At 36.6% G+C, this 14,540-nt stretch overlaps 1 protein-coding gene and 2 pseudogenes across 9 annotated transcripts; 2 read left to right on the top strand and 1 right to left on the bottom strand.

The window, feature by feature from the left end:
* Window positions 1-3: 3 nt before the first annotated feature.
* On the bottom strand, window positions 4-7,868 carry LOC126596047 (uncharacterized). Of its 9 annotated transcripts, XM_050262505.1 has the most exons (7): window positions 7,594-7,857; window positions 6,838-7,078; window positions 6,544-6,721; window positions 5,753-5,890; window positions 5,157-5,220; window positions 753-877; window positions 220-474 (listed from the first exon to the last, which is right to left on the bottom strand). In XM_050262505.1, the coding sequence occupies exons 1-4, from the start codon at window positions 7,816-7,818 to the stop codon at window positions 5,863-5,865; spliced, it is 672 nt and encodes a 223-aa protein (XP_050118462.1). In that variant the 5' UTR covers window positions 7,819-7,857; the 3' UTR covers window positions 220-474; window positions 753-877; window positions 5,157-5,220; window positions 5,753-5,862. The 9 variants fall into 9 exon arrangements, with proteins under 9 accessions (XP_050118465.1, XP_050118462.1, XP_050118460.1 ...); XM_050262508.1 differs by lacking the exons at window positions 220-474; window positions 753-877 and adding an exon at window positions 4-22; XM_050262503.1 differs by lacking the exon at window positions 220-474 and having other exon boundaries at window positions 507-877; window positions 5,161-5,220.
* A 1,194-nt stretch (window positions 7,869-9,062) lies between these two features.
* Window positions 9,063-10,829, top strand: LOC126595741 (1-aminocyclopropane-1-carboxylate oxidase homolog 1-like; annotated as a pseudogene).
* Window positions 10,830-11,390: 561 nt separating this feature from the next.
* On the top strand, window positions 11,391-13,821 carry LOC126596253 (1-aminocyclopropane-1-carboxylate oxidase homolog 1-like; annotated as a pseudogene).
* Window positions 13,822-14,540: the final 719 nt, after the last annotated feature.

The following is a 14,540-nucleotide window of genomic DNA, read 5'->3' on the forward strand; positions in this document are numbered from 1 at the left end:
CCGCCCAAATATTACCTCTCACCTACCATGCAATGCATAATACAATCAGTAGCCTATAAATACCAAAAAAAAATCTCTACAAATAACCATATTGGCATTCAAATTCCAGCAAGAAACACAATCTGAAAACAGAAATTTTTCAAAGACCAAGTCTCCCACCTACCATGCAAATTACATAGAAAGAAATTTGATCTAAAAAAAAGTGAAAAGGCTTACACGAATAGAAAAACGTATTTGAGTGGCGTTCAGCCAAAGACAGTTCAAATAGGAATTAAACAGCCAAGTTATGGGTATACTCAAGACTGCTTAAGATACTACAAATATTTTCAAGATAACTCTAAATTTAACTTGTATCAATTTTAAAAGATAGATAGTCATTCGCACAATATCTTGTCAATATGGCAAAATATATCATGCAGCAATTGGTATGCAATTAAAAGCCTGGACGTGCATCCAAGTCCTTATCTTGTTCTTCTTTGCCGACACCAACCCAAACCAAAACCAAATTAAAAAACTAATTCAACATGTATATTAATTAAACAAAAGATTTGTACATTAAAATATTATTGTGATTCCGGAATAAATAAATAATAAAACTCTAATTTTTAAGGCAATAAAAAACAGAGCATCACAATGCAATTCTCCTTCTCTCACAAAACAAAAAAACAAAAAAAAACAAAAAAAAAAGTGAGAGTGATCGGAAATCTTCAGAAGTGGTTGAAGAAGGCAGTGTGCTGATAGGATACAACTACCAAGGAACAAAGGCAGAGCTCAAAGGCTGCATAAACGACGTCAGACGAATACACTGATGCCTCGTCGACCGCTACTGCTTCTCCGAGGATGACATCCAAGTTCTGATCAACAAATTTTCTAATCCCTAAATAAATAAAAAACCACAAATCCAGAAAAATAATGAAAAATTTTCTAATCTTCCCCCAACCCACAACAACAAGAACAACAACAAAGCATTTTCCCATTAAGTGTGGTCGGCTATATAAATCCTAGAACGCCATTGCACTCGGATCTGTGTCATGTCCTCTGTTAGATTCAAGTACTCTAAGACCATCTTCAACCGATGGCTGGTCAGATGACTCCTTTTAGCCCTCTAAGATTCTTCAAGATATTAATATTTTAATAAACAGTACAGGATCATATTTGCCTCCGTCTCCAACCGAGGGCCAGATGGCTCGTTTTAGCCCTCACAAAAAACCGTCTCCAACTGAAGGTCAAAGGGCTAAACATAATTTATTATTTAAATTTAAAAACTACAACTTAAATTTAAAAACAATAACTTAAATTTAAAAATGACAAATTAAATTTAAAAACTACAACTTAAATTTAATATCCATAATCATTATTATCTTCATGATCTGTCATCGTAGGAGTATGGTCTGTTACAAACAACTGTTGTCGGCTCATAATTTCTTCTTTTTTTTTCCTATCAAAATAGGCCTTACTCATTGAAGTGTAATTCGAAGTGTTCCTTTCCATATTCTTATCATCCATCTCTTCTTGTATTTGCTTGGCCCGTTCTTCATGCCTACACTTCCTTTCTTCCGCCTCAAGGGCATTTTGCTCCGCCAATAATCGCAATGAGGCCGCCACTTCATGTTGAGCAGCGTAATCAACATTTGCCTTGTCCTTTTCCCTCAACCTTCGGGCCTTGTTTTGTCCCATAGCCCTAGGTAAAGAACTTTTAGACAGAGTCGGATTTTCTACCCTTGTTTGTTGAATGGTAGGAGATCCATCTTCATTTATATCTACAGATGGGGATGCAGCTCCCAAAAGATCCACTCTATGTTGAGGTGGATCTTCAAATAACACCCACCCTTTACAAATTTCCCAACAACTGTGAAACTAAAAGGGTTTTGAGCTACCATCCATATACAATTCCTCCGCTTGGCGTACCTAGAAAATATAATTACAAAAATTTTAGGAAATTAAATGTAATATAATGACATATAATTACAAAAATTAAATGCAATATAATTAAACATTTAAAATAAACCGTGAAAACACTAACTTCGTCATAGTAATTGGCGCCGCTTCATGTCTACTTGCGGCTGCTAATAGTGCTTGATGTCATTTATTCAAACTTGGATGAAGATGTTTCTTCCATCTTGAAAACCAACTTTCGTGGTTTCGGGGTATTGGGTGGAATGGTGCCTTCGTAGAACTCTAAGTATTTTTTGAACACACGAGTCCAAACACCTTCACTTATTTGAGAAATCCCCCTCACACTATCTTCTGAGACTCATCTATGAGCCTTGCAAAGGGCTTCATCTTCTTTTCGAGTCCAAACCCTACTTTTCATTGCAGATGAGGCCATTTTTTTTTTTTGAAAAAAATGAAGGAAATATTGAAGGAAATTATTGAAAAATTCAAACAAATATTATAGATGAAGGAAATATTGGAAAATATATTGAAGGAAATATTGAGAAATATATTGAAGGAAATATTGAAAAATATTGAAGAAGGAAATATTGCAAATGAAGTGAAGAATTGAAAGAACTTCACCATATTTATAGAAGAAAAGAAATGTTTAAATTTCAAACAAAAAAAAAAAAACCCAACAGCTAGCTGACTCAGCTAGCCGTTATATTCAAAAAAATTTCAAACTATTAGTGTCGGTTATAACAGACACTATTAGTAAATAAAAAAAATTTTGCCTATGAATACCTATTACTGTCGGTTATAACCGACAGTATTAAAAAATCATTCTTTAATGTTGTCGGTTATAACCGACAACAATAGAAAAACTATAAAAAAAAAAAATGGCCAGCTAGCCCGCCCTTTGGCCCTTTGGCCCTTTGGCCCTTTGAAATTTCATGGGGCCCTCCCAGATTCCCGAACCCTTTGGCCTAGCCCTCGGTTGAAGGCGATTTGAGGGCTATTTTCGGCCTTCTGGACCCTTCGGTTAGAGATGGCCTAAGTCTTTTCTTAGAGTCTCTTCCAAAGTTTTCCTAGGTCTTCCTCTACCCCTTCGGCCCTGGACCTCTATTCTGTTGTCGCATCTTTTAAGACCATCTCTAACCGAGGACTAGGCCAGAGGGCTCTGAAATCTGGGAGGGCCCCACAGAATTTCAAAAGGCCAAAAGGCCAAAGGGCTGGCTACTTTTGACCAGCCAGCCAGCCCCGGGCTAGCTAATTTTTTTTTATAGTTTTCCTATTGTTGTCGGTTATAACTGACAACATTAAAGAATGATTTTTTTAATACTGTCGGTTATAACCAACAGTAATAGGTATTCATAGGCAAAAAAAATTTTTATTTACTATTAGTGTCGATTATAACCGACACTAACAGTTTGAAATTTTTTTGAATATAACGGCTAGCTGAGTCAGCTAGCCGTTGGGTTTTTTTTTTTAATTTAAACATTTCTTTTCTTCTATAAATATGATGAAGTTCTTTCAATTCTTCACTTCATTTAAAATATTTCCTTGAATATTTTTCAATATTTCCTTCAATATATTTCTTAATATTTCCTTCAATATATTTTCCAATATTTCCTTCATCTATAATATTTGTTTCAATTTTTCAATAATTTCCTTCAATATTTTTTCAATAATTTCCTTCAATATTTCCTTCATTTTTTTCAAAAAAAATGGCCTCATCTGCAATGAAAGGTAGAACTTGGACCCGAAAAGAAGATGAAGCTCTTTGCAAGGCTTATAGATGAGTCTCAGAAGATAGTGTGAGAGGGATTTCTCAAACAAGTGAAGGTGTTTGGACTCGTGTGTCCAACAAATACTTAGAGTTCTACGAAAGCACCATTCCACCGAATACCCGAAACCACGAAAGTTGTTCTTCAAGATGGAAGAAACATCTTCATCCAAGTTTGAATAAATGACATCAAGCACTATTAGCAGCCGCAAGTAGACATGAAAGCGGCGCCAATTACTATGACGAAGTTAGTGTTTTCACAGTTTATTTTAAATGTTTAATTATATTACATTTAATTTCCTAAAATTTTTGTAATTATATTTTCTAGGTACGCCATGTGGAGGAATTGTATATGGAGAGCAACTCAAAACTCTTTCAGTTTCACTGTTGTTGGGAAATTTGTAAAGGGTGGGTGTTATTTGAAGATCCACCTCAACATAGAGCAGATCCTTTGGGAGCTGCATCCCCATCTATAGATATGAATGAAGATGGATCTCCTACAATTCAACAAACAATGGTAGAAAATCCGACTCCATCCGAAAGTTCTTTACCTAGGGCTATGGGACGAAACAAGACCCGAAGGTTAAGGGAAAAGGGCAAGGCAAATGTTGATTACGCCGCTCAACATGAAGTGGCGGCCTCATTGCGATTATTGGCGGAGCAAAATGCCCTTGAGGCGGAAGAAAGGAAGTGTAGGCATGAAGAACGAGTCAAGCAAATACAAGAAGAGATGGATGATAAGAATATGGAAAGGAACACTTTGAATTACACTCCAATGAGTCAGGCCTATTTTGATAGGAAAAAAAAAATTATGAGCCGATGGCAGTTGTTTGTGACAGACTATACTCCCAAGATGGCGAATGATGAAGAAAATAATGATTATGGATATTAAATTTAAGTTGTTGTAGTTTTTAAATTTAATTTATCATTTTTAAATTTTAGTTGTAGTTTTTAAATATAAGTTGTAGTTTTTAAATTTAAGTTATTGTTGTTTTTAAATTTAAGTTGTAGTTTTTAAATTTAAATAATAAATTATGTTTAGCCCTTTGGCCCTCGGTTGGAAACTGTTTTTTGTGAGAGGGCTAAAACAAACCCTCTGACCCTTTGGCCCTCTGGCCCTCGGTTGGAGACAGAGGCAAATATGACATTATACTGTTCATTAAAATATTAATATCTTGGAGAATCTTGGACGGCCAGAGGGCTAAAACGAGCTCTCTGGCCAGCCATCGGTTGGAGATGGCCTAACCGGAGCGTCAGTAGGCCTTCTTTGCACATGTCCAAACCACCGTAACCAATTTTATCTCATCTTGCCTTCAATTTCGGCTACTCCTACTTTACCTCGGATATCCTCATTCCTAATCATTTCTCGTGTGCCCACACATCCAGAAGGTCAGTACCCACACTGATATTAGAATCAAACTAACGGGATGTAATAGAATCAAACCCATGGTCAATGAGGTATCAGATTGTAAACACTAAAAGTTCAAAATTGTACCTACATAGTATCATCAAGACCTTGCGTATTCATTCACATTCTCAAATAGCCAAAATATATATACCTGCAAGAAAGCAATGGAACAATATCATGATAGAGAAATTATATGGTTCTATTGGCATATTTAGACTGTCCCAACTATTATAATTATATATACCTGCAAAAAAGTCACAAAAAGATTTGCAGAAACTGTCCCAACTAGTATAATTATATGGTTGTATTGGCATATTCAGACTTCAATTTTGATAGAGAAGCTAATTTATCAAACAAAATCATGATAGAGAAATTATTAACTGTGCCATGCAATTTTCAACAGGAAAAAAAAAATTCAAACACTATGTCTAACCACAATTCACAAACGCCATTTTCCTAGAAAATTGGTTGATCAAAATAATGTACGAATATTTATTAGTGACACGCTATAAAATTGCAACAGTAATCGGGCTTCTTTATTGAAAAGCAGGAGGTCAAAATTTCACAAAGAAAAAAATAATCCTAACTATAAAGAATGTAGAAATGTTCAACCATGACACGACCTTATATTATTCCATAAGCCAACTTAATATCAATCCACAAAGTGGAATTATAATGCTTACTTGTCATAGAGGGCATGCTACAATGAAGGCATGAGGCCAAAGTTAGTGAGCTGCAGCACTTAGCAGCTATCTACATACCAGAATAAGGATTTTGGAGATGATAGCAACTTTCAAAAAGACTCAAAATCAAAGATTGACCTGGAAAATGTGAAATAATCAAGTGAAATTAACATTGTCCTGATAATAAACTAAGACAATCATATTCATCATAAATCGGTAACCAAAGTCACAAAGGTGGATTCCTTTCACTGTTAAGGACATGTTTTTGTTGTAGCACCAACAAATTGAAAATCATATTCAAGTATAATAGCTGATCAAAAAGAGGTGGTTCATGGTGAAACCCTGAGTGAGAAAGAAAATGTTTAATCAAAGAGACTTGAACCTCATAACCACATAAATAACAATCTTATTGTTATCATGGATGGACGTAATATCCTTTATTATGTTTTTAGACACAAATCATAAGACTATATATTCCTAGTTTCATTTCACCTGTAATTTATAACATGCCCCCTTCCAGTTTAAACTTTAAAGAATGCTTTTCTTTAATCCTAGTTCTTGACAATCAGTGAATAGTAATAACTCTTTCAGACATTAAAGTTGAAACCTTTTCCAAGCAGCCGCTACACATACAAAAAGATATTAAGCTTAAAGACCTTAATATCCAGCTTTGGATAATTGGCAAGTATCTGCTAACCTTCCCTTCTATGCTACAAATTCTGACCTTAGCTTAGGAGCAATGGAATTTGATTAGAATTATTCAGAGTACAAAAATACGCGTAAACACATACAAAATTCTTTGAGCCGCACGATATTGGAGAAAATTCATCTGGTGGTTCATCAACTGAAGGCGACAATGATCCAAAATCAAGGGCAGGGAAGCCGCCAGGTGGCCTTTCTCGAGGTTTAATTGACAGCAATTGGCTAGAGTCACCAACGACATCTGCCCACCCGTAATGCGGCTCAGCCCTTCATAAAAAAGTGAAAGATTAAAATTACTTTTACAGTAAGAGCAATACCAGAAGATGTAACCTAAATGATTTATATTTGGTTCCCCTGAAATCCTTTTGACTGCTTCAACATACTATATGCAGACAGAACCAGAACCAAGCCCAGACTCTTACTCGTAATAGGTCTCCTCATCCACAACACTATCCCAGCTTTCCCCTGTCGTGATTTTCCCATATCTGTGCACCTTACCGCAAAGAGAGAGCAAGTTAACTTGTCAAAGAAAAACCAGAACAATAGATGCCAAAGCAGTTCAACAAGTTTATTTCCTTTCGTACCCATTTCCAAAGTGCTCTTCTCCCCATGTCCTTGACCAACCTAGACATGAGACAACAAAAACAGAGTTACATCAGATTACATTATTGAAAGAAAAAGTTCACTACTGTTGTAACGAATCGACATTAGAATCAAGCAACCAAGTTATGAAATATGAATTTAGAATATAACTATTTACTGTGTCTGTAATGAATCTGTGAAATCAAATAGTTAAACCCAAAAAAGCACCACTGCAAATAGCATAAGAAAATTGAAATTAACCCTAAAGAAATTGGGAGAGAAGAATATGAAAAGGGAATACCTTTCGGCCCTATGAGTTATTGGAAAAATAAAAATAAAAAAACAAAAAAAAAACCAACAGAGCAAAAGCCACCAACTCCAAAGATTGCTGTGGGATTTTGATGAGAGCAAGAGAGAGAAAATATCAGAAGAAATAAAGCAAGAGAGGGGGGAGCCAAAAGGGGGAAGAAGAAGAAGAAGCAGCAGCAGGAAAAGCGAGTCAGAGGAAGAAGAAATAAGGGGAAAAAAAGGACGATTGAAATTAATGGAGAGAGCACCTTTGGATTCTTCGGCTTTCCGATGGAGTTTGCTTGTGTGTGGGAGAGAGAGGTGGAGCGGCTAGGGTATGAGTATGGAAGAGATGAAAAGTGGAGAGAGCACCTGTTTTGGCTGAAGGAACGGCTCACACACGCCTGGATCAAAAGTAGTGGCAGACAGAGCGGCATGGCCTCCCATCCCGAAGTATCAGGTTTCTCACCTCTCCTATTTCCATCTTCTCTCATTCTTTATTTTTTTTCTTTCTGTTTTTATAAAAAATTAACATAAAATGTTAACGTAATTTAATTGTAACTGTCATCTCCTACTTTAGATTAAAGTAATTTAGATTTATATCTTTATGCTACTCTTTTGTAATTGTATACCTTAGAAAATAAAGTATATGAGACTGAAATTTATTCTGAATCTACCTACATTATATATTTTCAGTGTCTCCATTCTCTACCTCATGTAATTTGTTTTCTTCTTTTTTGGGGAGAACATCTATTTTCCTTGACAATCACAGGTGCCACCAAGCACTTGATTTGGAACCGACGAACCCCCAACATAGGATCTGGCACTCCTCTGGAAATCTAGATTCTTCTTTTGGAATTTTCTTTCTCACGCTTTTTTGGGTACGCTATAAATTGAAGTTCAACAATAGCTATACACTTGCGATGAAAGAAGTTGAGGTTTTACCATAAGCAAAATGAGAAATAATGCAACTCTTTATAAATATATATATAAAAGTTTTATAAACTTCTGAGGTGGGACCTCTCTTCGCATCCTTGCATAAGAACCCTACAAACATACATAAATCAACCCTGCAAACCCTCCGTGTTAAAGTCAGTTGCAGCAAGCTTATCAGAAAAATTCTAAATCACACTGCTTAAGTTGCTTTTAACTCCTACATTAACTCCAACATTCATCACTATAATAAGAGCATATTCTCAATCCTCCACAAAATCATATACCAATAATCACTAACTTGTAAAATCATAACCTCATATCAGTGTCTCATGCATATATGAATAATTTAGATTCTATTACAAAATCAATTGATAATATGAAGAATTAATCCCTCATTTCCTTGCCATGGGATTTTTTCCCTGACGTGGGATTTATACTCCTAACACCCTCATCGCATGTGACGAATTTTCAAACCTATCACGTGAACAACACAAATCGGGTGACGTGGAGCACGCATGACAGTTGGGTTTTACACATAAGCCAACATTTTCTAATACCATGAAGAATTTGGGATTCTACCATAAAACCAATTCTGATATAGGATTCACATTCTCAACAATATATATCTCACAATAAAAAATGCTACTCTTGATAAAGATTACACCGATATATATATATATTAGTGAATCCTACTTTTATTAGAAGGATGATACAAATAATAGCATAAATATTTGAAAAGTGTAGCATTTCTCGCAATTCCCATTGAATTGTCTTTTGCCCTGTCCCTATAAACTGAAGACTAACGGTGCTTGTGGCCAAAAGTGACTGATCTGTTAGGAATTCTTTGCCTTGAAGCCAACCTTCTTTTCTTAAATGCATTTTGAAGTCAAGAAACCAACTGCAAAGATTGAGCAAACTACAAAGCACAGGAGAAAATGCTATCTGGGAACTCAAGAAACCAAGACCGTTTCCAACAGCTAAAAGCCTTTGATGACTCCAAAGCTGGTGTCATAGGGATCATTGATGGCGGCATCACCAAAATACCATCCATTTTTGTCCGCCCTCCAGAAGATCTCGCCGGAGACAACCCAAGTTCCGGCCAACCAATCCAAACCCAATTCAGCATACCCATAGTGGACCTTGCTGACACCGCCGTGCAGCGTCATGACGTGGTTGCCGGAGTTCGGTTTGCTGCGGAGACAGTTGGGTTCTTACAGGTGGTGAACCATGGAATACCCAAGAGAATGTTGGAGAAGATGTTGGAGGCTGCGCGCGGGTCCACGAGCTGCCTACGGAGGTGAAGGCTGTGTACTATAGCAGGGAGAGGGCGAGGAAAGTCAAGTTCGGAAGTAACTTTGATTTGTACAAGTCAAGGTTTGCTAATTGGAGGGACAGTTTGTTTTGTGTTATGGGTCCTGATCAGCCTTTTGATCCGCCGGAATTGCCGGATGTTTGCAGGTGTATATCTTAGCTTTTTTTTTTTTTTTTTTTTGGCAAAAGATAGATTTTGTTAGATTAAGTCGTATATTAGTTACTGATGGAGATTGAACACATGCAGTCATGCAAATGCGCAACACATTTCCGCTACCGTGGTAAGGACCACTTGCATGGTCTTAGCATCTTTATCACATTGTTCAATTTATTTTATTTTTTTTGTTAGGAAGTGATTTTTGGGCATATATTTTCTTCTCCCGTGCACTTATTATTCCGAAATTTTAGATTGAATAAACAAATTAATCTCATCCCATTTGGTGTTCTCGTTTTATTTCTTGGTTCAAATTACAGGGACATAACCATGGAGTATGCAGACCATGTCCACAAATTAGGTGTCACTTTGTTTGAATTGCTATCCGAAGCACTAGGGCTGAAATCTGACCACCTTACAGGCCTGGATTGTGCAGGGGGGCCTCTTATTGTTAGTCACTACTATCCCCCATCCCCTGAACCTGAGCTGACTATGGGCACTAGCAAACACTCCGATCCTTCTTTTCTCACCATCCTACTTCAAGACCACATCGGTGGACTCCGGGCTCTGTGTCACAACCAGTGGATTGATGTTCCTTCTGTGCCGGAAGCTCTTGTAGTGAACATTGGAGATCTCTTGCAGGCAAGAACTCTATAATTTCTACATGAAATACTATTTTCCCAAGAAAAAAATTTCAGCAAATAGCTTTAGTTTCTAATCTGTGTTTTGATGCAGCTAATTTCAAATGACAAGTTCATAAGCGTCAACCACAGAGTATTGGCTAAGCATGAAGGTCCAAGGATATCTGTGGGATGTATTTTTAGACATGTTTCGCGGGATAACACATCGAGACTGTATGAGCCACTCAAGGAGTTGACATCAGAAGAAAATCCACCTATGTACCGGGAAACCACTGTGAATGATTTTCTCGAGCATTACTACAATAAAGGCCTCGATGGGGTCTCTGCACTTAACTATTTGAAATTGTAAAGTTTTCTCATGTATATGTTTTTGCAACTATAAAAATGTATGGATCAATCTTCTGTGAACCACTATATCGGATGTGTTTGCTTGTAATAAAACGTACTGATATTATCTCATCAACTTACATTTTAAGAACCACACCAAGTATGTGTTTATTACAAAAGAGTTCCAGGTAATTAGAACTCTTTTGGTAGGAGGAGAGCAAAATAAAGTTCAAGTACCATAACTACACGTAACTTGCAAAGTTCCACATGTGGCAGCAACGAAAACACGTGGAGTCTGAATTGTGATATCCGGGAACCTATGTTGCACTTGCGCTGATATGGTGGCGGATGCGGTGACACAAGACACGGCGACATAACAATCTCATAAAATAAAGACACAGACAGAGTTAGTGTGGGATCATGATTTTCCAGGGGCAAAATAAGGCAAATTGAAATACAAATATCTCAAAAATCTAGTCATAAACTCAGCAGCATTCCAACGGAGCTGCACATATGGAGTAGAGATGTCACCATCATTCTGGTGAAAGTTTGATTCTTATCGATGTCCCTCGCCCCTAATAGCTAATAATTTAACCTACTAACTGGTATCTAAAAAAGAGTTACTCTTGGCCCCCTCATAAAGAGAGAGCGGATGTCGGTGGGTTGTGTGGTCAGTTGAAAACCACATTTATAAAGTTAAGCTAGCTCCACCAGAGTCCACACATTAGAATTACTTTCTGAATAAATGAAGTTTTTTCCCACATTACAAAGCATGAGCCAAAGTAGGACAATATTCAGTCACAGACACTTGATCAAGTTTTGCTATTGAAAAGTTCATGGGTATCAAACTTGTTGGGCATGCAGACTCGCATGAATCTGACAAATACGACCGAGCCAAAGAGCTAAAAGCTTTCGATGATACGATGGCTGGAGTCAAAGGCCTAGCAGATGCTGGCACAGTTCATGTACCCAAGATATTCATAGAGCCACCCAACGATCTCACCCAGTTTACCACGTGTCCCCAACCCAACCTGCTAATTCCTGTCATTGATCTCAGTGGCATCAATGGTAGTGATGAGATCCACAAGCAGATTGTAGATGATGTTCGGACTGCGTCCGAAACATGGGGATTCTTCCAAGTGGTCAATCATAGAGTCCCACTGAGTGTGCTGGAAAATATGATCCAAGGAATAGTTGGGTTTCATGAGCAGGATCTTGATGCGAAGAAAGAGTTCTATTCCCGTGATCTAGGGAGAACCGTCCGATTCAATAGCAACTATGATCTGTACCAGTCAAAAGCAGCTAATTGGAGGGATACTGTGTCTTTTACCAGGTCTGCTGTTGATCATGATCCCAAACAGCTTCCTTCAGTCTGTAGGTACGTATTCATCACTTGTCAAAGGGATTTTCTACTTCTACCATATATGTACAGATATGGACACCGAGATTTTTGGCCTTGGTTAAATATTCAATCATCAAGACCTAAGGACCAAAAAAATTTCCGGTGTAAATACACACAATTCACTTTAGTCGCCGAATTATTTAAAATAAAACAGCACACATGATTATGCATGGACGTATAAGAGAAGAAAAAATAAGTACTATTATTTCCCCTTCACTTGCGAATGCTACTGTTTGTGTGGTTAATTTGGTTGTATCTACTTTTAGTTAACTGGTTAATTGATTACATGGCGATTTTTACTGCTGGTTTTTGCTTAAATTTTGAGTTATATATGCACTTGTAAGACTTCATTTTGAATTAGTTCACATACGGTAATATTATTTTGTCAGACTCAATATGCTGTAATATTGTTTTCTCAGACTGTTTGGTATTATGAAATAATAATTCATTTCGTCAAATTCTAACACAGTCTGCTAACCCACAAGAATTGTAGCAGGGTTACATTCTAATCATAAAAAATTGGCTTCAGTAATTGAAGAATATAGCTCTGTATAATATGTTCCCAAAACATACTCTGGAAGTTTAACCTAGAAGTGGGTTGAATAGGCTCCTTAGAAAATTCAACGCGGATTCAATTCTCAAATCAATTTTCACATACTCACTACATACTAAAACATCATAAAAAAAATGCAAATAAATAGACCAACAAAAATGTATAGCGGGTTCAACTTTAGATGGTTTTGGAAAAATATTTCCACATGGTAAATTTAATGAGTCAAAATTTATTACTGGGAAAATCTTCAGGCGACCAATCCAAGGCGTACTCAGCTACCAATTCAACTTTAGATGGTTTTGGAAAAATACTTTTTTCAGTTCAGATATCTTTGTAAATATTTGTTCACTCCTACATGCAGAGATGCAACAATTGAGTACACAAACCATGTCATAAATTTGGGAGACCAACTTTTTGGAATATTATCAGAGGCTCTTGGAGGGAATTAGAATGCGCTAAAGATTACAAGTTTGTGTGTCACTACTATCCACCATGCCCAAAACCAGAACTAACTTTGGGAGCCAGCAAGCACTCTGATCCTTCTTTCCTCACTATTCTTCTTCAAGACCAAATTGGTGGCCTTCAAGTCCTTCATGACAATCAATGGGTAAATGTGAACCCAATTTCAGGTGGCATAGTAGTAAATATAGGGGATTTTCTCCAGGTATGTAACCAAACACATTATTTTTTTCTGTTATCATAATGTTGTGTGTGTGTGTGTAGTCACCAACTTTTCTATGGCTTCCTGAATTTTTTTCCAGGCTATATCAAATAACAAGTTTCAGAGTGCTCAACATAGAGTGCTTGCGAACAGCATTGGTCCAAGAGTTTCCATAGCATGCTTCTTCGAAGGACAGAGTAATACTGATGCACCGGCCAAGTACTACGGTCCGATCAAAGAGCTTATATCAGAAGAAAACCCTCCTCTTTATAGAGATTTCTTGATAAGTGAATACTATGCAAAGTTCTATTCTGAAGGGCTTGATGAGAAGTCTGGTCTTGACCATTTCAGGCTTTGAAGCCAACGACTTTCACAAGGTGAAACTTTGAATATTTACATAACAGCTTGGGTAATAAAGATGTTTAATCACACATCGTGGAGTTCCATGTACAATCACTGGCTTTCCTTGTTATATATTAGCAAGATTTATAAGAGTTATAATACTTATACAACATCTATTTGATAATCATTTTACTTTTAGTTTTTAGCTTGAGATATAGAAAAATCATATGGGAGAAATCAGAGATAAAAGCACTAGGTTTTAGTGAGGGAGGTGAAGAGAAAACAAGAAAGAAAATAAAATAGTTAAAATGACAATGTAAAATTGGTTGTCCTCTATCTCCCTAAAAGCAGTAGGTTTTGGTCTTTTTACATTTCCTCAACACCTCTCTCATCATCCCTCCCTCTCCCTTATATTCCCATCATATTTTTCCCATGTATGTATCCTCTATCTGGAACTCAAAAATGAAAAACTAAAAACTAAACTTTATCATTAAAAGTGTGTTGGATAACCGTTTAGTTTTCATAAGCATTAGGAGTATCAATTGTTCAAACTCCGCTGGACTTTTGACTAGATTTCCTAAATATGACCAGACGATACGTACATGTATTTAATATAATTACCATCTTGATGGTTCGATATTGGTCTTCTATTTTATTCACATAAATTATATTCGACGGTTAGATAATCGTTGCTCTTCTATCAGCTCGATTTTGAGTAACCTGATAAATGATTATGTAGGCTTCAAATTTCAGCATCTTTCGGTGGATACATTGAAGCACTGATGATTTTTGTTATTTTATAAAATTGATTCAAAGAAATTCAACTGCAATGCGAAATTTCATCCAGTTATAGTGGAACACAAAATTATAACATTTTAAGACAAAAATG

The sequence above is a fragment of the Malus sylvestris genome, chromosome 13 (assembly GCF_916048215.2).
Source record: "Malus sylvestris chromosome 13, drMalSylv7.2, whole genome shotgun sequence".
Taxonomy (NCBI): Eukaryota; Viridiplantae; Streptophyta; class Magnoliopsida; order Rosales; family Rosaceae; genus Malus; species Malus sylvestris.

What these genes read in the sequence shown, in the direction of transcription:
- LOC126596047 (XM_050262501.1), bottom strand. Translation starts at nt 7,818, where the DNA reads ATGAGAGAAGATGGAAATAGGAGAGGTGAGAAACCTGATACTTCGGGA. An exon ending in GAAAGCCGAAGAATCCAAAG is followed by an intron (nt 7,079 to 7,593) that starts GTGCTCTCTCCA and finishes TCTCATGTCTAG; the next exon opens with GTTGGTCAAGGACATGGGGA. An exon ending in TCTGGTTCTGTCTGCATATA is followed by an intron (nt 6,722 to 6,837) that starts GTATGTTGAAGC and finishes TTTTTTATGAAG; the next exon opens with GGCTGAGCCGCATTACGGGT.